The sequence below is a fragment of the Taudactylus pleione genome, unplaced genomic scaffold (assembly GCF_031769625.1).
Source record: "Taudactylus pleione unplaced genomic scaffold, aTauple2 ptg000127l, whole genome shotgun sequence".
NCBI lineage: Eukaryota > Metazoa > Chordata > Amphibia > Anura > Myobatrachidae > Taudactylus > Taudactylus pleione.
In genome coordinates this window covers 1,164,067-1,187,468 of record NW_028284529.1, presented here as the reverse complement: position 1 = coordinate 1,187,468, position 23,402 = coordinate 1,164,067, and the positions used below count along the sequence as shown (strand labels likewise).

General features: G+C 44.4%; 1 protein-coding gene across 2 annotated transcripts; it reads right to left on the bottom strand.

Moving 5' to 3' along the window:
- Positions 1-366: 366 nt before the first annotated feature.
- On the bottom strand, positions 367-23,335 carry LOC148523797 (E3 ubiquitin-protein ligase TRIM32-like). Of its 2 annotated transcripts, none has more exons than XM_088472638.1 (3): positions 23,252-23,335; positions 15,465-16,004; positions 367-729 (listed from the first exon to the last, which is right to left on the bottom strand). In XM_088472638.1, the coding sequence occupies exons 2-3, from the start codon at positions 15,996-15,998 to the stop codon at positions 367-369; spliced, it is 897 nt and encodes a 298-aa protein (XP_088328764.1). In that variant the 5' UTR covers positions 15,999-16,004; positions 23,252-23,335. The 2 variants fall into 2 exon arrangements, with proteins under 2 accessions (XP_088328764.1, XP_088328763.1); XM_088472637.1 differs by lacking the exon at positions 23,252-23,335 and adding an exon at positions 18,010-18,051.
- Between the last annotated feature and the right edge of the window lie 67 nt (positions 23,336-23,402).

Genomic DNA, 23,402 nt, shown 5'->3' with positions numbered 1-23,402 from the left:
ACAGCATTGCACCAGGAGTTTTGTCGGATTTCTGCTCCCACCACAGCAGGGGTGCGAGAATAAATCCTTGGTCGGCCTTAACAGCGCACTGAATTGAATAGCGACGGGAGCTCATTCCTGGCATTATTAAATAACTGTTAATTTGAAGGCAAACCTTTATACTCTTTCTTTTCCCCACTTTTTGCCTTTAGTCACAATTATTTATGACATTCAGATATATCTCTGCTGTTTTAAATTAAGGATTGTCATGAATATTGGTACAGCACACAAAGTGGTTGCCTTCTCTGTTTATAGACAGCATGTATAATTTAATTAAAATGCTACTGAGTTACTCTTTGTATCTTTTATTATATTTTTCTTTCAAAATCAGAATGCTATGGCCTGTTTATATTTATACATTTTCACACTGTGATGGTAACAGTCAGTAACAGCCAGAAGCCCATTCCTTGTTACTGTAATCCCACAGGGACCCTCCAGGTCCCGTGTCACCACCAGTGCCACCAGGGATGAGTCTGGATTAAACATGGTGATGTTGTTCTTGCCTTTATCTGCCACAAAGAAGTTGCCATTCGCATCCACACAAACTCCAGATGGGTTTATAAAATGAAAATGGTCACCATATGTGGGTCCTATTGTTTTTTTTATTGTTCGTTCATTGTCTATAATCTTAAGGCAACAACCAGAGTGTTGTCCAAAGAGCTGTCCCTCTGTTAGCAGCAAATCTTCATCCTAGAAGAAATGTAAAATTAAAAAGTTGCAAAATCTTGTAGCATACTGTACATAATTGGTAACAATTGAATATAATTTCCAACAGCCTTGGCACAGTGCATTTGTTCGCTCATAATAATACCCTGACCCATTGTTAGCTATTAATCTTCCAGGGACAGTAAATCAGGGACATCACAGAAGTATGGAGGATCCAGAATCACCACCACCAATGAGCCCCAGGTGATTGCAGTGGTTTCCTACTGGAAGCACTATCTGCTAATCACATGCTGGACAGACAGTCTGGACTGCGATTGCAGATAGTGCTTACAATGGGAAGTCACTCCCCTGCCTTTTAGTCAGCTCTAATATGCTTTTAGGGGCTGCAGTCGATGCAGTTCCTAGCAGCCGCTGGGGAGAAGGATGGGAGGAGTGCATGCGCAAGTTCCCCTGCTAGTTGTAATGGGCTTCTAGGGACTGCAGCCAATGCCAGTTCCCCTGATAGTCGTAATGGGCTTGTGCACATGCGCAAGTCTTGTTTTTCAATTCCCATACACTTCACTGTCATTGCTGAAGCTTGTGCTTGTGTGGCAGTCTCTGTTTTTTTTTCCTTCTCCTACACACATGGTGCTGCTCAGGCGGCCAGCATAGCGGCAGCTCCCCTGAAGATAACATGTAGGAGCCACCACTGTTAACAACTACCTATCTACAGGGGTAGGAGTTATGTGACGCCGGAATGCCGGCTAGGGATTTATGACAGGTGTCAAAATACCGACGCCTGTCATAATGCCGACACAGGAATGCAGTACGACGCGGGCCCGGATGAGGTAAGTACGGGTGCCCGTCCTCTTAGCTTCTGGGGAGAGGGTTAGGTTTAGGGCACCCCAGAGGTACTTAGATTTAGGCACCCTCCAGGGAGGGTTAGGCTAGGGGAAAGGGGGGTTAGGGTTAGGCACCCCCGGGGGAGGTTAGGGTTAGGTACCCCCTGGGAGGGTTAGGTTTAGGGTGCGAGTAGGTTAGGTTTAGGCACTAGGGGGGGAGGTTAGGGTTAGGCACCACTAATGGTGGGTTAGGTGGGGGAGAGGGGAGGGTTAGCTATACTTATCTCCGCTGTCGGGAATTCCTCCCTTCGGCCAGTAATACAGCCACTGGCAATACAATCCCATTACATCCACAGACATATGTGTCCTCATACACTGTGGCTTAAGTCATTGCAAATAGCCCCTCTTGGATAATCAGGTCCCAGGCATCAAGGCCTGGCCAAGTATCTTTCTCGCTGAAAATGTGCGTCTTATTCGCACCATAAAACAACTGGAACTGACAAAACTAGTTTGCTAGATTGCATTGATCAATTTGCTGTGTGACATTTGCACATCTGTGTGCTTTATATGTGTGTTTGACGTGTTAAAAAATGAATTACTGTGCGGGTAACGTCGCAGCCCAGCGTCTCTAGTACACTTTGAGTGGTGCTTGCTGCATCTGTGATGTGGATAAGATGCAAAGTTTAAAGAAAAATAAATGGTACACTGCATACATCTGTAGCTCTTGTAGAGACAACATTGTAGGCCTACCTTTAACAATACATATAATAAAGGGCCAATCTGTTATGTCTAATAGCATGCAGGCAGTAGCATCCCTGGGGTTGGTGTCACCCAGTGCGCCTACTCACCATGACACGACACCCCTGTCTGTTTACTTACGCATGCCGAAGGCGCTCACGTTCGTGGAAGGTGTGTGGTCTCATGCCTGTGAAGCCACGCCCCCAGTTGTATGACATTTTGGGATGTGACATTCTCATCATGCCCCCATTCTTGTCATGCTCCGGGCTTGACTAGTGCTCCGGGAGCTGCTGGGTAGCTGCCAGCCTCTACAGGTAGAGTGTGGATGATACGTGCATGCGCGCATTATCTATCATCGCTCTTTGTTGACACCATCCGAGAGGGCGACAACAAAATAGCTTATTTTACCATTTCACATAAACAGATATGCCCTAATTTACATCCACCCACAGCAGAATAATTCATCTAATGTACAACATTACTGAGAGATGTAATTTTGTACATTAGATATATTATGCTGCTGTGGGTGGATGTAAATTAGAGCATATCTGGTTATGTGGAATGGTAAAATAACATGTCTCAACTGATTCATTTTAATAAATAAGATTATGGTGCAAATTTTTTTGTTGGGTGTGCAAAAACAGTCATTGTCCCCTAGGCCAGGGGTTGGCAGTTATTTCAACAGAGGGGTCACTTAAGTTTCGTTTATAACCCACAAAAAATATTTTGTATTTGCAACACCTATACCTAAAATTGTCATGGTTTTATTGTATTTTTCACCCATATTTACAGCACTGCTGGCAGGTTAAAACGCTTCCCACATTTAGTGCAGGGGAAGAATACTCTGTCACTTGGCACACTTGTACCTCTTTACAGATGTGTCCACATACATCTATCTTCCGTGCGCCACAAGTCGAGCTACACATAACGCGTGAGCACCATGTGACTCATTAGCGCCAAGCATCTTTTTGTGCAACATTCCCCTTCCAATGTGTCTTATTCGCACATTGATGTAAATAGGACACACAAGCAGCTTCTGCTGATTAAAATGATATGCCGCATGTTTATATTCTGCGTGCGACTGCTGGTGTATCTGCATGTGAAATGCTACGTTAGTGTCAGCGGCTGTGACTGTGGCTGTGTCAGTGGCTGTGACACTGTAAAGTAGCGTTACGCATGCAGATACACCTGCAGTTGCACACAGAATATAGGCATATCACATATCATTTTAATCATTGTGCGTCGTATTCGAATAACTGTGCGAATAAGATGAACTGGAAGGGAAAAAGTTGCATGAAAAGATGCTCGGTGCTACTGAGTCATGCCATGGCATGACCACTAGAAAGGCTGTTTAATGTGCATTGAGGATAGATGTATGTGGACACCTCTGTATATCAAAAGCACTTATCCAGTGTCACTGCTCTCTTGTCAACCTCTTCAGATTTCCTGTGCCTTCCCCTCCAATGTGTTTCCCTGTCCCACTCTACAGGTAGCACTTATCCTCCTCTTCCTTCCTCAAAACTCTCTCGCTCACAGACTGCCAGCTCTCTCTCCTCTCCAACTCTCATTTTACATGCACGCCTAGTTTCTGGCTCAAGTTCTTTTTGCTCTCTCCTTGTGCCTAACAATCTTCTGCTCTCTTCTTTTCTGTACAGGCTCATTGAGAGTGATCTGTATTTGACTAGGCTTGCCATAATATCCCTTTAATCCGGGACACCTGTGATTTACACAAATTCTGTGGCTGATTAAAACCAGATGAAATCCAGGCTTGAATTTAGCCAGCCACAGAACCTGTGTAATTCATGTGTGTTCTGGATTAAAGGGATATTATGGCAAGCCTATGTTTGATTGTGTTTGGTTTCCGGCAACAAGGGCTTTCTGGAGCTGTAGTTCATTTTGATCACTGCTGATAACATTACCAGTGCATGAACTCAAGGGCGCCAAGAGGGTGTAGGAGAGGATACTAATTACCTGGGCCCGAGCTTGCTGGAGGGGTCCGGCCCCTCCAACACTGCCCCCCCTCCCTCTTACCTTTCAGCAGCTGAGCACACGCTGCTGTGTGGTGGGATGCAGTGGGAGTAGTAGCAGCAGCAGTCTCCTCTCTTCTGCCTGTGGGGGGGAGCGATCACACTGATCATCCCCCCCTGGATTTGCGCCAGGCTGAGGTGTTCACAGTGCCCCCCTCCCCAGCGTGCGGCACTGCAAATAGATTTTTCCTTTTTTATTTAAGGGGGCGTGGTCACGCCTCCCGCGATTAAGTCATGTCCCTCGCCAGGCCTGGGTCGACTCTCTACGGCCATGATGTACTGCATGAAACGTACTGGTCCCATTTGCTTTAAGGGCCGCATGTGGCCTATGGGATGTATTTTGCCCACCCCTGTGCTATACTCATTTTGCTAGTATTATCTGCTTGCTTTAGTTTTGTAGGTGATTTCCTAACAGTTTGGAATAATTAAGGTTATAATGAGAGACAATTGTTGTTTGCAAAATGGGCGAATTATGCTAAACAAAAAGTGCATGCAAAAATAGTGTATCTTTTGCCCAATGTTATAATGCAGCATATAATACTTACCTAGTCTCCCAAAATGTCCAGGAGACTCCTGAATCTAGGTTGGCTCTCTAGGGCTACAGGAAAAGTAGGCAAATTTACCAGAGGGCCCCCACTGCCTCCCTCATCTACCCACTTCCCGGGTGAAGCAATCTGGGCTGCTTGATGATGCGATTCACTGCGTGGCCCCTCGGTGTCAGTAATCACTGCATTGTATAGTGGGTGTGGGATCATGTGATGACACACCCCCTGCACCACCCACCTTGTTGTGCCACACCCCCTTTCCTCTTACCTGACTGTCCCCTCCTGGAAAGAGGACAGCCAGAATATCAACAACAAATCAGCATAAGTGCCTTGTTCACATCATTATGATCCTCATCATCATGTATATTCATCTGCCCTCTAGCAGGTAAAAATGATATGTCTCCTAATAGGCATATATCTGTATTTCTGCACCTGCATGAGCCTTATTTGCATGAACACTCCTATGCTGAACCCGCTCTGCCATGTTACGCCTTTCCAGTAGGAAGGAGTCATAATTGTAAAATATGCACTGGTGTGTAATTTCTCATATGCATCCATTCCCTTTGCAAGCATGTGCAAAGCAATTTTAAACAAGCATCTTGCATAGTTCTCATTCTGTATCAGGACCAGAATAAGAGTAAGCTTTTTCAACATAGATGACAGTTTGCTATAAACAAAAAAAACACAATACCCACAATGTTTGCAGCCCATCCCAAGAATGTATTGTGCAAAATAAGCACATTAAGCTGCCAACACAGAATTGCTGCACAGGACACTTAATAAGCAAAACATGTTGTGTCGAGTGTTCCTTCAAGCAACTTGAGCCTGGCAAAACAACAAAAAAAACAACAGAAAACCACAAGCACTATCATTATGTTACTGTAGTCTGACAACACCCAGGACAGGTAATGGTGGAGTAGTGATGTCTATAAAAGGGTTGGCCAGGTGAGATGTAGTAAAAATATCGATGACCTGAACGCCGTTTGTTGAAATCCCAGCGTTGGAATCCTGACCCGGGATTTAACAAAGGAGGCTAAATCCCGACACCAGCCCACAGACCGATGCCGGAATCCTGACAGACGGCATCCCGATCGAAGGTTAGCCTGGGTGTCATTAGCTGTTAGCCATGGGGGGAGGGTTACCTTTAGGCACCACGTGGGGTTAGTTAGGGTTTGGGGGAGGTTAGGGTTAGGCACCAATGGGGGAGTTCAGGGTTAGGCACTAAGGGGCGAGGGTTAGGTACCAAGGGGGGAGGGTTAGGATTAGGCACTAACAGGGAGGGTTAGGGTCCGGGGTGGGGAGGGTGAGGAGTAGGGTGCAAGAAGGGATGGTTAGGGGGGGAAGGGTTAACATACTTACCCGACCCCGGGATTCCCAGCATCGGGATGCCGCTGTCTGCATTTTGTTTGTATTCTGATAGCAGGCATGACCATTTTCGGGGCATTTATCTGCCTACATCTGTGATCCCGTATGCAGAAAATATGACGCCAGCATCTCAGTTCCCTCAGCCATTCTGTGCGACCATAGGGATACTCAGATGGTCGCTTATCAAAGGATCTGCAAACGCAGCAACATATTTGTACCCAGTTGCTTGGATCTGCATAGCTGCCAGTGGGCATCTCTATACATTTCCAGGTCGCTTCAGCATTAGCATATATTCTCAGAGCGAGGGGAGGGGAACAAAGCAAAAAGAGCACATTGGAAAAAGTGCTGCACTGCATGTGAGGCATATTTACAATGTGCAGAGAGATTTAGGAGCTGATTCTGAGTCACACTCAATCCGCATGCAATGCCGATGTTCATTTAGTTGAGCGAATATTTAGAGCTATGCATGCGCACAAATTTTTGAAAACCCATACAGCGCATGCATTACATAGAGTATATGCACAAAGGTGATGTTGCACTCGGATCAGATGGTATCAGATATTTTACAGTGGGTAAAATAAGTATTGAACACATCCACATTTTTCTCAGTAAACATATTTGGGGCTATTGTAATGAAATTTTCACCAAATGTCAGCAACAACCCATGCAATCCACACATGCAAAGAAATCAAACCATAGATGTCCATAAATTAAGTTATGTGCAATAATGTGAAATGACACAGGGAAAAAGTGTTGAACACATGAAGAAAGGGAGGTGCAAAAAAGGCATGGAAAGCCAAGACACCAGCTGAAATATATCAGCAGTTAGAAAGCTATCCTGCCCCTTGTCAGTGAAAATTATTATAAACTGGTTCAGTCCCAACTGATAGCCTATAAAAAGGTGTCTCATTACCAAGATGTTACACAAGCAAAATCTCATGATGGGCAAAAGCAAAGAGCTCTCTCAAAACCTTCACAAGCTTATTGTTACAAAACATACTGATTGCATTGGTTATAGAAGGATTTCTAAACATCTGAATGTCCCAGTGAGCACTGTTGGTGCCATAATCTGGAAGTGGAAAGAACATAATTTCACCATAAACCGGCCACGACCAGGTGCTCCTCACAAGATTTCTGACAGAGGAGTGAAAAGAGTTGTTCAAGAGCCAAAGACCACTTATGGAGACTTTTAGCAGGTACAATTGTTTCTGTGAAAGAGCTCCAATATTGTAATCATCTCAGTGCCATTAGAATAGGTATGCAGGGGCCAGAAGATTTGGGGGCCCATTTATCAAAGTGAATTTGAGGTAAATTTACCTCAAATACTTAGTATCCCCCGGATGTATGAAGGAGGGACCGCAGCAGGTATCTCCGATACCTGCTGCGATCACTCCATTGCCGCCGGCAGCCGCATCCCCCATAGGTTTCTATGGGGGATGCGATGCTGCAAAATGTATCAATATCGGGAATGCGAAGCCTTCCCGATATTGGCCCCAGCAGCTAACGCTATCTAAAGATAGCGTTAGCCGCTGTAGTCTATGTGGACTCACCGCATATCAGCCGGCGGAGGGATCTGCCAGATCCCTCCGCCGGCAATGGGCGCCGCTCATGTGCAGTCCGCGGGACTGTGCATGCACAGAAGCCCCGACTGCCCTCCGGAGACATCGCAGGGACGGGCTCTTTTCGGAGCCCGTCTCCCTGCATGTCCCGGATAATACATCCGGCAGATAGGATCGCATTTTGCAATGCGATCATGGGCGGTACTGCATGCCCTGATCGCATTGCAAAATGCGATCATTAATAAATGGGCCCCTTAGATTTTAAACCAGCTCATACCAAACAAAGAAACATGACTGTAATAGAAGCTAGCAATCTAATTCTATCAACAGGAAATAATACCTAACAGGGTCTCTTGTTTCAGGCCATGTGGATGTGTGGGGGTTTGAGCTGGTGAAATGCATGCTGGCTAGAGGTATATAAATTGAAACTTCCTGCAAATAGGTCTCTTCTCTGCCACTGTAATCCAAGACACACACCAGGCTTCCTGAGATCTAGATACACCACATTTGCTTTATAAGGTCTGTACTAACTAACCATACTTTTGTCTGCATGTAGTTCTGTACTAACCATACTACACGCACACACTTTCTGCTACTTATAACACATTATTTTCTTTATACACACTCTTTCTGCAACTCCCTGGACCCCCTGGCTATTAACCCTTTCTCTGCCTGCATCCTGTACTCTCTGCCTGTATTCCCTGCCTGCATCTCTCTCAAAATAGCTATAACTCTCTCTATAATTGCCGTTATTAATCCTTCTCTGCCTGCATCTGATAACTATATCTGTAATACTGCCTGCATAATTATTTATATACAATAGATAGGACAATGAATCTGAAATCATCTCTCTTTCTCTCATCTCCATGCTCACAGGCATGCTCACAAATGCCTATATGGCGACAAAAGGACACCATCATGGCTGCCTTGCCATGAGGCTTCACCCCTACCCCACACATAGCACACCCTATCACCTCCATGCTCATAGGCATGCTCACCAGAGCCGGATTTAGACCTCATGGGGCCCTAGGCAGGATACCAGTTTGGGGCCCCCCTACCTCAAACAATCCATAGCACTTTATTTGCATTCCTGATTCATGCAAAGCATCCCTACCCTAATTCTGCCCCTAACTCAACCCTAAGCTCAAACCTGACCCTAACCATAACCGCTAAACCCTACTCCATCCCTAATACCCCAACTCAAACAACTAATCTGACCCTAATACCCTAATCCAAACTGATACACCAACCCTAATACCTTATCCCTAATGCCAAAACCCAAACTAAACCTAATACCCTAAGGTTATACTCCTCATTATCCATTGAATACATCACACAAGCCTGAGAAGTGCTAAGGATTAGAAGGTAGCTGCGAGGTGGCATCTGCAGTGGGGGTTGTGGTGTGGCCATGCCCAGTATTGTGTGTGACTGTGCTCAGCTGAGTACAACGATGGGGATGAGTCATCACCATTACACCCCCCCCTTTTTTTTAAAGTACACTGTAGGATTTATTTTTGTAATGGTAGGAGGGGAGTGGACAGGACTGTATTATAGTATAGTATATTACAAGTACCTATAATGAAAATACCATCATCCTGGATTGATGTACTAATAATACCATGATCATCATAATGTATATTACTATATGCTTGTAATATAAGGCAGTCCTGTCCACTTCCCAGACCCCATCTACCATAAAAAATAAATCCTACATAATTCAATCTATATTAGAGTAGTTGAGAATAGTATAGTACTTTATCCTACCTGCCTGGCTGCTGAGATCTGGATCCTTGGTCACTGTCTCACTCAGCCAGACATCCTTCTTGGCCTGTCCCTCTGCTCCTCGCTGGGTGCCGCCGATGCGTGCTGCTGGTGGTAAGCTGCAAGCCTGACAGTCAGTCGCAGAGGCTGCTGTGCTGGGAGTGGGCTGGAGCTGGTTTAGGCTGGTCGGAGGAGCCGGTGACCCTCATCCTCCCTCTTATGCACAGTCACTCTGTGACAATGCAGACAGTGGTGCCGCAGCGGGACTCTATAAGCGGGTCCTCGTGACATCATGATGTCACGCGGTACTTGTACAGTGCTCCTCTGGGAGCATTTTGACCGGCCAGATTTCTTGGTGAAAAGGGGCCCGTCTAGGGGCCCCTTGGAACTCGTGGGACCCTAGGAGAGCGCCTAGGTTGCCTTGTGGGAAATCCGGGCCTGATGCTCACCATGGCTGTAACTAGGGTGGTGCAACCAGTGCCATGGCAAAGGGCACCGCAGGGGGCGCTGTTTGGGCCTGTCAATTTTCCTGGTTGTTATCAGTCTCACTTCCTCTTCTTTTATCCCCAGCATCTCCTGGCCGCCTTTATCTCTTCCCTGGTCCTTCCCCATGAAACAATGGCCCTTTTTCAGGTGCATTATCTTAAGTCTCTATTTAAAAAAATGGTTGGGAGGGGGGGGGCACCAATGCTCTCTCTGGCACAGGGCACCAAAAAGTCTGGTTACGGCTCTGGTGCTCACCATCATGGCTATCTTGCCATGAGGCACCACCCCATCCGCCACACATAGCAACACAAAGAACACTAATATTTCTCTATTTTCTCTCTATCTATACTGGATAACCCACACATTCATTCTCTCTATTTTCACATATACACATCCATACACAAATAATTGATTTCTCTGATAGATTGACATCCACAATGTATATATAGATTATTAATCTCGCCGGAAGTGCAAAAGAATGTTTATTCCTTAATTATACATAAAGTGCATCATATATCTCCCCATACACTCACGCATATGCACTTCTCACATTACTTTCAGCCATGTGCTTTCTTTATCTCACATTCTTGTACACATGTACACGGAGGATAGCAAAATTATATAACACTTGCCTACACCTTTTCTTACACACCTATAAACATATATATATATATATATATAGTGATAAGGCCGGGATAGGGGTCCCTCTCCTGGGGTAGACAGACTCCCTCTTTTCCACACACAGCAGCCGGGAAACAGCACACCAGTCCGGGGTTCTCATGCAAGCTGGTTGGAACCAGTCTTTATTGTGCCAAAATACATAACCATAAACAAAACATAAACATAAGTCCTAGCCCGGTTGGGCACTAGCTACACCGCAGGTTCCCTCTCTATAATAATGGTAGGGCCAATTGCTCTCACCATCAACAAAACACGTGCACAATACTTACAAGGATTATAACCAATTGTCTCTGAACAGGCTAGTCTGCCTGCTCTCCCAGGTGTGAGACACTCAGCCACAAACAAACCCAGCTTATATTAGACATGTCCAGGTGCAAGCCCTTAGAAGCCTGCTGTCAGGCTGAAAGACCCAGCACCTGGAGTGGCCTGTGGATGGAGCCCTCCCTCTCCTCACATCCACATCCCCAGGACTCAAACCGGCTTTTCCAAAAGCCGATATTCTGGTCTCTTTACAAAACAGACTTCTCCTGGGAGTTTTTAGAACACACAAGCCAAAAACCTAGGACAAACGTACCTGTCATTGACCACTTTACCAGTGCTTCTATCACAATATATATATATATATATATATATATATCTGCACATACAAACAGAACAAGGATTAAATAGAATCTGCATTGAAGTTTATTTAGCAACTGCATGGGGTAATTCATTACTGGAATTAAAGTTAGAAATTCACTTCTGAGTTATTTACTGTGTACTGTATTATCTCTTTGCATTATTCACATGTAAGCCATCTATTACCTTGCAATTCACGTTTATGGAGTAAAATACTTTTTGTCATGTACATGGTCTTTAGATAACAGACTATGGGCCTGATTCAGACCCACTCGCGAGCGGCTGTCCGCTCGCAAGTGGGTCGATGTTATGGACTGAGCATGCGCACGACGGAGGGAGCTCCGTCGTGCGCATGCGCCAGACGCGACGAGCGAAGGAAAGTCCTTCGCTCGTTGTGTCCGATCAAAGGGGGCGTGCTGTCAATGTTGATTGACAGCACGCCCCCTTTGGTGGGCGTGCCAGGGGCGTGCCTCCCTGATGGGGGCGTTCCCACGGGAACGCCTCCCGTCAAAAGCCGGCCCACTGACATCACTAGTGATGTCAGTGGGAGTGATTTTGGCTCTGATAGAGCCAAAATCACTCCGGAGCTTGCGGTTGAAAACCTCAACCGCAGGCTCCGGCTCGCAAATTCGATGGTCGCGATGGTCTCGACCATCGCGACCATCACAATGCACGCTCGTATAGCCTGTGGGTGGTGACCCACAGCTATACGAGCGTCCAGGAGGACGCTCCATGAAAATGGAGCCCGGCCCTCATTCAGAGCGTGCGCTCTGCTCAGAGCGTACGGCTCTGAATGAGGGCCCATGATTTCAAGGTTTAATTAATATGCAATAATACATTATGGGTAAGATAATCAGGTGACTTGATAGATTCGATAAGGGATATTTGGGCCATTTCGGCCCAGTAAAAGCTTGCATGTCTAACTCACATGGAGCTTTGGTTGTTATTCATAGCATAACAACGGTAACCCTCTGTCTGGGTTTTCATGATAAGAGATGGAAAAAGTGAGAAGACTGTATGGAAGATTAATAAAGTAATCTAGGAGGTCATAGATGTAGCTATATCTGACATAAAAAATAGATTAAAGAGGAAAATATTGTGTCATATTCTTGTAATTAATTATAATCGTCACTATTGATGAAGAGAAGATTTTGTGTAACTATTAGACCCTCAGAGATGAGTGGAGGTCACGCTGACCACCGGAAAACACACTCTTACAGTTTAAAAGAAAACAATAAGTAATGCACTCAACCGCCATGGCCTGTATGCACGCTCACCACGCAAGACCCCATTGCTGAAGAAAAAGCATGTTGAAGCTCGTTTAAAGTGTACTGCACAACATTTGGACAAGCCTGTGAAATACTGTGAGAATATAGTCTGGTCAGAAGAGACCAAAATTGAACTCTTTGGATGCCATAATACACACCATGTTTGGAGGAGAAATGGCACTGCACATCACCCCAAAAACACCATACCAACAGTGAAGTTTGGAGGTGGGAACATCACAGTGTGGGGCTGTTTTTCAGCATACGGTACTGGCATACTTCATGTAAATGAAGGAAGGATGAATGGAAAAATGTACAAGACATTCTTGATAAAAATCTGCTGCCATCTACCAGAATGCTGAAGATGAAACGAGGATGGACATTTCAGCAAGACAATGATCCCAAACACACAGCCAAGGACACTCTCAATTGGTTTCAGAGAAAGAAAATAATGGTGCTAGAATGGCCCAGCCAATCACCTGACTTGAATCCAATTGAAAATCTATGGAAAGAACTAAACATCAAAGTTCATAGAAGAAGCCCACGGAACCTTCAAGATTTGAAGACTGTTTGTGTGGAAGAATGGGCCAAAATCACACCTGAGCAATGCATGCGACTAGTTTCTCCATACAGGAGGCGTCTTAAAGCTGCCATTACCAACAAAGGCTTTTGTACAAAGTATTAAGTCCATTTCAGTAAGACTGTTCACTGCTTTTTCCCTGTGTCATTTCACATTATTACACATAACTTAATTTATGGACATCTATGGTTTGATTTCTTTTCATGTGTGGATTACATACAGAAAACCACAATGTCAAGCACTTCCACTTCTCAAAAGATTACTGTGTCCGGTGCCCTCACAGACCAAAACCATGTAGTTGCCCCACAAGTTTGCCACTCGCAGATTCACAAAATAAACTGAATTGAGGCAGGTTAATAGCCAATGTTTTTATTAACTTGATGTTGTAATAACTTGATAACTCAGTAATGGCTCAGCACACTTTTTTGATAGTTATATAGTGTATATATTTATTTATACTTGTTGATAAAACTTAAGATATTTAGATAACTAATCCCAAAATTGTTACCAGAAATATGGCAGAAAATTGATGGCCATTCCTGAGCGGTGACTGGTAGTGCATGTAAAATAGTCAGTTCAGTGGGCGTGTTATGGGCGTGTCAATGCAAGCAGCTGCAATAAATGACCTACAGTGGCAAGCATAGGAGACCATGGTCAGAAGGAGACACTGCACCTGCCATAGGGCTGGGGCAAGTTTTGATGATGTGACCGATGGTGGTCGGTATTACAGCATGCATGCTAAAACAGGGACTTCTCAGTCCTTGCACAGTTATATGCACGGGTGTGCACAATTTATTGCAAATTGTCATTTGCAATAAATCTCAGACAGGAGACCACTAATAGACACTGCTGCATGCACTTTTGTACGCTACTCAGAATCAAGCCGTTAGACTTGCGAGGTTGCGTCCAAACTCAAATTCCAATTGCAGTGTAACAATAAAGCATTTGTGGGCTACATGTAAAAGTGGGCAATATTTACCATGCATGCAAAAACAAAAATGTTTTTTCTCCCCTTGCATTGCAACATAGGGCCTGATACAGAGTTGTACACAAACCCGATGGTTTGCATACAACTTTGATGGTGAGAGACCTGCACATGCACAGGATCAGTGCTGCACATGTCCAGGTCTGTCTGTGAGATCACTTGCACTGCTCCCAAGTTTCAACATGACTGACATGCTGCAGCTGCTTGGGGACAGGGACGGGGGGTTCTGCCTGTGCTTCCAGATAATGGGGGCATGACGACCCTGTTTTCTGGGAGTGCCGATACCAGTGTCTGCACCTTTCCGACGCAGATTTACTAGCCTCACATGTGGGTAGGAGGTTGTCATTCTGAGTAAGCTTAGATGGCCGATGCTGCAAACCGATTGTCGCGATGGTGATCTGATCTTTTATCTTCTGATGCAAGCAGGCATTGGATCTGAGATGCTGGCAAGGAGGAGTCTTTTTCCTTCAGACGCCCCCTGCAGGTATTGGCATTCAGGCCCATAGTTTGTCCAGGAATAAAGTTACTTGATTTTTTGCTTTGCTCCAAAGTCCCAATTTAGAATCAGCCCCTTATACCACTGTCAGACAGAAAAATTTAAAAAACCCGACTTTTACCCGGTATTTGAGTGCTGGGTCGTTTTGCCGGGCTCAGCCTGATTCAGACAGAAGAGCAAATTACCGGGTCAGACATTTCTACGCAGTAATTTGCTGATTAACACAGGTATTTCTTCTGTCTGAAATGGTCAACCTGGGTCTCCGACCCTGGTAAATTCCTGGGTCGAAATCCCGGGATTTTTGACCCGGGTTGACCCTTTCAGGCAGAAAAAGGACCCGTGTTGATCAGCAAATTACCGGGTTGAAATGTTTGACCCGGTAATTTGTTTTTCTGTCTGAAAGGGGTATTAGTCTGCATAAATTGTTATTTGAAAACTGTAAAGGTGGTCTCTGAAACCTATAAACATGTAGGGTAAAAGATAACAATAAAATAAGTAAAGAGGACATCACAGTCCAATGTTGTCACATGCAGAATATATATAATTACTCTAATCTTATCACCAATTGATATAGGATTGTGTCCCTATTTATTTATTGATTGCCCACACTTCAGGATTTTTTTCAAAGCCTTAAATATGGCATTGTGCTCATACAAAAGATAGCTTCCAGCTTAGAAAGAGCCATGAATACATGGTCATGTCATGTTGTCTGGAAATTAATAGGATGGTGATAATTTGTGTTTATACTTTTGTGGTGATTCTGTTTACTTATATTATTATACCTATAATGGAAAACCGATTAGCAGGATATGCAATCATAAGCAGGACATACCTCAGTAACTGCAATATGCTCTGGTCTTTGAAGTCCATCAACAACATTTGTCTTCAGAATTGCATTCATCCTCCAATCTACAGCAATGATGTGTACTTTACCCCCATCTGTCCAGTCAGTCACTGCAATAGTGTTGGATCTCAGTACCGCCAGCCCATATGAATGTTTCCAATCGGCCTTAGATGACTTCAAAAGATGGATCATTTCTCCTTCCTTAGAGAAAACTTTTATACCTTTGCATCCATTAGATACCAAAAAAAGACCATCTTCTGTACATGCCACATCACCAAGACATTTGGTAGTTTCTGAACCATATACAAATGTTTGCTTGTGGTGGCCCTCAGGAGAGAAGATTTGGATTTGTTGATTGCCAGTATCTTTAATGGCTAGATCACCATCTAAAGTATTAATCACACTAGTGGGCCAAATAAATTTTCCAGCTTCAGAGCCAAACCCTCCCAGCTCTTTAACCAGACTATTGTAGAAAATCCTTTGAATACCTGAAAGCTTCCATTCTTTACGGAATTCGTGCATGGCTTTCTAGAGCAAACGGGGTTTGAAATAAGCAATAATATTACATTAACATTAAAAAATAATTACTTACAGCAAAAATATTAATACACACATGCTGCATGCTGCACAAAATTGTTTTACAGCTCTTTAAGACTTTGATATTTTCTTTTTTGCATTACATAAATGAAAAAACAAAATGTGTTTATCCACATACTGTAAATGTCATTTCAATTAATTTTTAACAAGTTTCCACCTCTCTGCAATAACTTATCTCCCCTATTTATACATTCTTATTTCCTCATCTGGTAGTCCCACATCTGTATCACATATTAGCAACTTCCTGGCTCCAGTTACACTTTCTAATTATAGTCAATCATAGTCTCGAACTTAGGGTTGCCACCTTTGTTCTGGAAACATACAGAAAAGGAGTGGGTGTGAGGGGGGTTGGCAATACGAGAGGCGTGGCCACATACAGGAGGCATGGCCATGCTGGATGCAATTATTTTAAAGCACGCTGCTGAAATGACCTCAAAGCAAACCATTACAATCACACACATATGGTTTACAGTGCTTTATGTAATGGAAAAAAATCCCAAAACACTCTGATGTTCAAGTGTAATATTGCACTGTATAACTTGCTCTCTCCAAGGTTTGATACATGTCCCCCCTTTATCTCTCTCCAAGGTTTGATTCATCTCCTCTCAGTGTGTGATATGCTAAAGATGATAATGGATACAATATAATTTTTTTGTAACTTGTAGTTTTCTGATGACCAAAAATAGATCTCATTATGTGTCTTCTATAACTCACTCTAAACTTTGCAAATTCTGTCAGGCAGACTTATATGACTGACTTTAAAGACACAGTCCGCCTGGTTGCATTAGTTTCATTTCAACCCTCAAGTTCATACCCAAGGGTGAGGTCATGTGATCTAGGAACCAGTGCCCTCCTTCCGTGTACAGCGTGGGAAAAAAACGAAAGTGGGGTGGGGGATTGTGAATGTGACTGTGGATGCCATGGCTGTTGACTGACACTAAGCAAACTATAAATCATTAACTTAGTAGGTAAGTGCAAACAAAAGAACCCCACCATACATCTTCTTGAGCTAAACCTGAATGACTTAAGTTTAGAATACAGATGCATGTAATTGTTTCTTTGGATTTCAGTTACTGTATAAGTATAAATACTTCTATTAGACAGATATAGGCCCTCATTCAGAGCCGTTCGCTATTTGCGGTCGTTCGTTCAAAAACAAGGGGTGGCTATTCAAATGATCCGTTCGCAAATTGCAGTCTGTTCACACCTCTAAGTCTGAACGAGCGAGCAAAACATACGCTCGTTTATTTGATAAAAACGCCCCCTGGCCGCTCGCACCATACGTCATGTCCGCTATTTATTTGATTAATCGAGTACATCGTACAGCGTATGAACTGCTCGCTATTCTTGTGGTTGGTTTTTTCAACCGCTATTTTGCGAGCAGTTCTGAGTTTAAAAAAACCAAGTGACGTGGTCAATGACGCTGCTGGATTAATTATGCACACCCTTAAAACGCCCGTTTTGACCTTTAAGCACGCCTGCGTTCGAATTCCACTCCCCCGTTTTCAAGCACCTTCCCCTGTTACCACCCACATACGCCTCATTCTGTCACTCAAAATAGCAGGCACTCGCTATATAGCGTACAAACGATTTTCGGCCGCACTGACTGGTTCGCGCATGCGTACTAAAAACCGTACGCATGCGCAGATGTGCGAACATCGCTCGGAACGAGCGTACCGCCGCTAACGAGCGGCTCTGAATGAGGGCCATAGTATATTAAATAGTTTAAAAAAATGCACATGCAGTAATACTGTTTTATTTACTTGCTCTTTAAATGCTGCATATAATTATATAGGTGTGTTATAAAGGTAATAATATATACTGTTAAAACACAAACCAAAGTAAAAATAAAGACAGTTTAAGACAAAATGGGACCATCGCTATAAAGGTTAAATAAAAGATAAAACTCATGCAGTAGACAAAGTACACACAATACCTCCTCATCATCCAGTTCCTGTAAATAATAAGGATCTAGCATATTTCCTTATGGAGAGCAGGAATAAAGAAACGAGAGGCAAAAAAAATGATTAATACAACTTACCTGCATGCATAATATAGACACAATTTAATAGATAGAACCAGGGCTTAAAGTGATCCTGGAAAGGTGATAGAACTCATCTCCCGCCACTGTGTCTCCTCTTCCACCAGCAGCTTACCCCCCTCCCCCATGTCCCTCTAGCAGCAGCTCACCTTTGTGCCTGTGTCTTCATGTCTGCCCTGGCCCCTGCTCATTTTCGTGGCTCCTCAGTGTACAATGCAGCAGCGGTGACAGCATGATGTCACATACACCGTGCCACAAAAGCAGCTGTATCTTTAGCGAATGGTAATACCATTAATCAGCAATAGATTGTGTGGCCCCTTTTACACTGGGGTGGTAGTGTAAGTGCTTTTCATATATCCAACTACCTCATTGGTAGATTATGGTGACCTGGGACTCTAGCTGTACATATGCCAAGTGCCTCCAACACACACAAGTCTTTACTACATTATGCAGCACACCAAAAATGGTGGATGTGTGGCACAATGTGAGACTGCTTCTGAGTGGACGCAAAGTGGCTGTGTTTGTGTGATGCCGCGGAAGCCAGTCTTACTACCTTATGCTAATGCCAGTTCTATAGTACTGCCATCTGTTTTTCCATCCACATCAATACTGTCATCAATACTTGCACCAGCCCCATGCTAGGCGCAATAGCTACATCTGAAACAGACTTACCTTCCCCATATGCACAACTCAGATTAGCACTGGTATCAAGCTACAGGCCCACAACACTCCCGTGACTCTCCGCAAGATAGAACAGTTCTGTGTGATTGCATTGTCACGGCCCAGTTCCCACCCCAAAACTCCCATTTCATGCAGAGAGAGATCCATACATCTCAGAATCAGCTGGAGATAGGGAAAACTGCACAAATTTGCTCCTGCACACGCGCAGCATGCTAAAACTCATTATTTGCTCCCGTGAAACGAGATTCATCCAACTCAGAATCAGCTCTTTTATATTTCACATAGAGACTGGTATGGTGCTGCTATATGCACCTCTATTGTTGGTTGGGTCACACTATGCTCCTAACTCTCCGTTCCTTTGTCACAAATGCTTCTACCCACTATCCATCATCCCGCCTATGGTCACATATGACCACACTGTCCCTATAGGGGGGGTTGCAAGGAGGTGAAAAGAATGAAAAACTTTTTGAGGTACATGCTTTTTTTTCTGTTTATGTATTTGTGATTGTGAATATATATTACAAAACTTTAAGAAGTCAAATGTGCTCTAAATGTGACTTAACATCTTAATCACAGAGGACAATAAACAAATTAATGTATATAGAAAAACATGTATAGAAAAATGTACACAGAACACCAATGTTCGGGTAGATTTACTAGCAATATAAACAAAATCCTGCTGTAAAATCTAACAAAATGTTGATGTACGAATTATATCATTCTCAGATAGAGGGGTAAATTTACTAACATTCGATTTGGCATTCGATTTTCATTTGATTTTGCATTTGGGTATTTACTAAAGGCCAAATCGAATGTAAAATCGAATTTTAAACCGAATTTTAGTAATATCGAACATCGGACAAACATCGGTACTTTTATATAGACCAACACACAAATCCCTTATTTATTATCATTCGATTTGAAATCTAACACAAAATCGAACTTCAAATCGAACTGCAAATCCCCAAATGAATAAACCTGCTTCATGTTTTCGATTTGAGCATGAGCAGGTCGGATTGACACAAACACATGCATACATCAGTGAGTTAAATGTTGTAAAAAAATTATGTGGGGTACCTCCCCAAAACAGAACCAGCCCTGGTTGACTAAGTACAGGGAAAAAATTGCGTAGGGTTCCCCTGTACTTAGTACAACCAGCACTTGGCTCTGGGAACCAGTCCTGGTTTTGGAATTAGAGGGAAAAAATTGTGTAGGGTCTCCCTGTAATTCCCAGAATCAGCACTGGACCCTTTCTAGCAGGGGACTGATGCCACAGCCAGCCTATCACGGGGCCTCACAGCCGCAGCATCAGCCCTGACCGCTAGTCAACCCTGGCCAGGGATCCCTGGGGAGTTGGGGACTCCCCCAATAAAGGGGTCCCTCTCTCCAGGGCACCCCTAGCCTGGGCTGATAGCCTGGGGCTATCCCCGTCTGGTGATAGGGCTCCCCTGGCTGTGGTATCAGTCGCCGCTAGAAAGGGTCTGGTGCTGGTTCTTACAGGGGAACCATATGCAATTTTTTCCCTGTAAGTCCAGAACCAGGACTGGTTCCCAGAGCCCAGTGCTGGTTGTATTAAGTACAGGGGCACCGAGAGGGGGGGAGCGGGTACTGTTTACCCGGGCCCGGGCTTCCTGAGGGGCCCGGTGGGAGTCCGGCGCCATCCCCCCTCCTTTCTCTCACTCTCACAGCAGCCCAGCACACAGCGTGTGCTGAACTGCAGTGGGAGACTGCTCGTGGCTGCTGAGCAGCAGCCACAGCAGTCTCCTTTGCCTCTGGGGGGGACTGATCACACTGATTGTGCCCCCCCTGGCTTTGTCCCGGGCTGAGGGGCTTACAGCACCCCCCTCCCCGGCGCTGCAAAAGTGCTTTTTTTTTTTGCTCAAGGGGGCATGGCCACTCCTCCCGCGATTAGGCCATGCCCCCTCTGTACCTGGGCCCGCCAGGGCTCTCTACGGCCCTGATTAAGTACAGTGGAACCCTACATATTTTTTTCCCTGTACTTAAGCAACCAGGACTGGCTATGAAAAGTCCGGGGCTGGTTCTGTTTTGGAGGGGTACCCCACGTCAATTTTTTTCTTAATTTAACTATTTAAAAGCTTGTTACAGTAAGATACATGCAGGCATATCACTGATGTCTGCATGTATCTGTGTGAAAACGAACCGCTCATGCTGAAAGTGAAAGCATGAAGCAGTTCTATGCAGTCGGGGATTTGCAGTTCGTTTTGAAGTGGGATTCGCAGTTCGATTTGCACATGAACATGTCAAATCGAACAGCAAATCACTGTTCCAAACCGAACCAAATCAAATTTGATTTGAGAAATGCTTCTCAAATTTAATTTTAGTAAATGAGGGATTTGAACTTTTGATTTGAGTCGGTTTGAGGTGAGCTAAATTGAACTACAAATCGAAAGTCAAATCGATCCTTAGTAAATTTACCCCAGAGTGTGGAAACATCAGTTGTGCAAATCAAGAGTAAAATTCTGTTAGGATAATTCACCAGATAACAAATATTTAGGGGGAGGGCCTACGACACTACCCAGGGGTGTCTTTAGAGAGGGTGGGGCCCGTGTGCATTCCCCATCTGGGGCCCCCTCCTCTCTTCCCGGCAGCCATCTGACGTGACTAGCTGGCCACCGTAGCATTAGTAGACTCTACTGCGCATGCGCAAAACGCCAGTAAAATGGCCACGGTGGCCATTTTTTGTACAGCGCTAACACCCGGCGCGGGACCTCGGAGCGTTAATATGAGTGCAGGGTGTGCACCCATTATAGATTCGCCCCTGACACTACCTTACTGCCACAACCTGCCACTGCCATTTTCCCAGTGATTCTTGCTGCTCTGCACCGGCTCGGTAAGTATAGGACTGTGGGTGCAGGGTGTGCTTGGCCCTAGGGGCCCATGTGCCACGCACACCCTGCACCCATTATAGATACGCCTCTGCCCTCTTTAGAAATCCTGCATTTGCTCCTGGCCTAGTTGAGCAAATGTGTAAATATCACATGAAAGTTCAACAAATGTGCTTCACAACTGAAGTGTAACTGGAAGCCACAAGATACAGCCCAATAAAAATATAGACCAAAACCCAGTCTATCAGTGCACAGCTGGTGAGCAAACAAATGCTTTTTGTGAAGTGCAAATGGGCATGTGTATCAAAGGACTGCCCAAAAAAATGTGCCCTCTGCGCACTTTTATCTCCATTCAGAAGCCTTGTTTTGCAAGCAGAGATTTAATTTTCACACTACTCCATGTCCTCTCTCCATCCAGCTCCTCCCATCAGCCTGTGCAAAAATCTGCTCCTCTACTGCTGTCATTTTACCCCTAAAACTATACACTTTGGCGGTCGTCAAGGCACTTTTGCTCAAATTGATGTGCAAACCACTACTTAAGATGGTTTTACTCTGTGCTTTACAGCCCCACTAGTCATTCTTTTTTACACCTTTTTTACATTATTTTAGTCTCACTTAAATGTATTAAAGGGGTTTTTAAAGCAGTTTTCGTAAAAAAAACTAATCCAAGCCCGTCAATTCACATATGTTTTGTAAGCAAATCACATTTTCCATACTTGTAATGTGAAGTGTGATCTGCTCAGATTTACTAAAAATGAATTGTAAAACAAATACCGGGGAAAGCCCTGTGATAATAACTCCATCTTCAGAAGGTGTTATCCAGGCTTTGACTTGTATCCCCGACTCCTGCTCTGCTCTAACAGGCAGGGCAGAGCCAGGAGCTGGCCCCTGTGATCAGCTTTGTGTGTCTAAATAGACCACAAGAAGATCACATTGTTTAAAAAAAAAAAACAACACTTACCTGCATCCAGGGACTGGTGATCGGCGCTTTGGTGAGGACCTCTGGGACCCTGGTCAGTTGGTCTCTGGGCTCCTGCACTGTGACTCCGGTCACCTACTCGTTGCCGACCTCTCAGTTTACAGCACAGAGCAGCTGACCGGGGTCATACTGCAGAAGCCCGGATACCAGCTGACCAGAGTATCAGTCCAGGGGGGTCACGCGAGGAAGGGGATGGGGGGGGGGTAAGCCTGTGACGCATGCACATTCACACTGTCAGGGTCTTTTTGGGGGGAAAAATACCCTGAAAAGTGTGCATAGAGGATTCACAGGGACAGACCTGTCTTGCAAGCTCTGTTCCTGCATGCAATATTTGATACGTATTTGAGATATTACCACCACCCATTTGCATTTTAGATGTGGATTGTGATAATTAGTAGTTTTGTGCTTCACAAATTACCACCAGTGATTAAAAACCCAATAGTCTATCCTTCCCGAACCCCTCCTCACACACCTGTGCTAACAGATGAGGTATTCTTTCATACTCACAAAACAACTTTATGACTGCGTCTGTATAAAGAGCTTTAACGTATAATATTTAAACTTAAGATAATAAAATTTATCATGAATGTCCAAGTGACAGTTTTTCTTCATTTTGTAGTATTTTACTTACCTATCCTGCTGCTAGCGTCTCATCCACAGCACAGACGTGAGAGAAGCCAGGGGACCTGAGCAGAAGCAGCCAGCTACTATAGTCTTATCCCAATGCAGTTACCATGGAGCAATACCTGAGAGACCAGCATTGCTGAGTGCTGATGTACATC

Coding starts and splice junctions, on each gene's coding strand:
- LOC148523797 (XM_088472637.1), bottom strand. CDS start 18,051: ATGCTAGATCCTTATTATTTACAGGAACTGGATGATGAGGAG. Junction 16,005..18,009: donor AGGAACTGGATGATGAGGAG/GTATTGTGTGTA, acceptor CGTTTGCTCTAG/AAAGCCATGCACGAATTCCG. Junction 730..15,464: donor AGCATATTGCAGTTACTGAG/GTATGTCCTGCT, acceptor CATTTCTTCTAG/GATGAAGATTTGCTGCTAAC.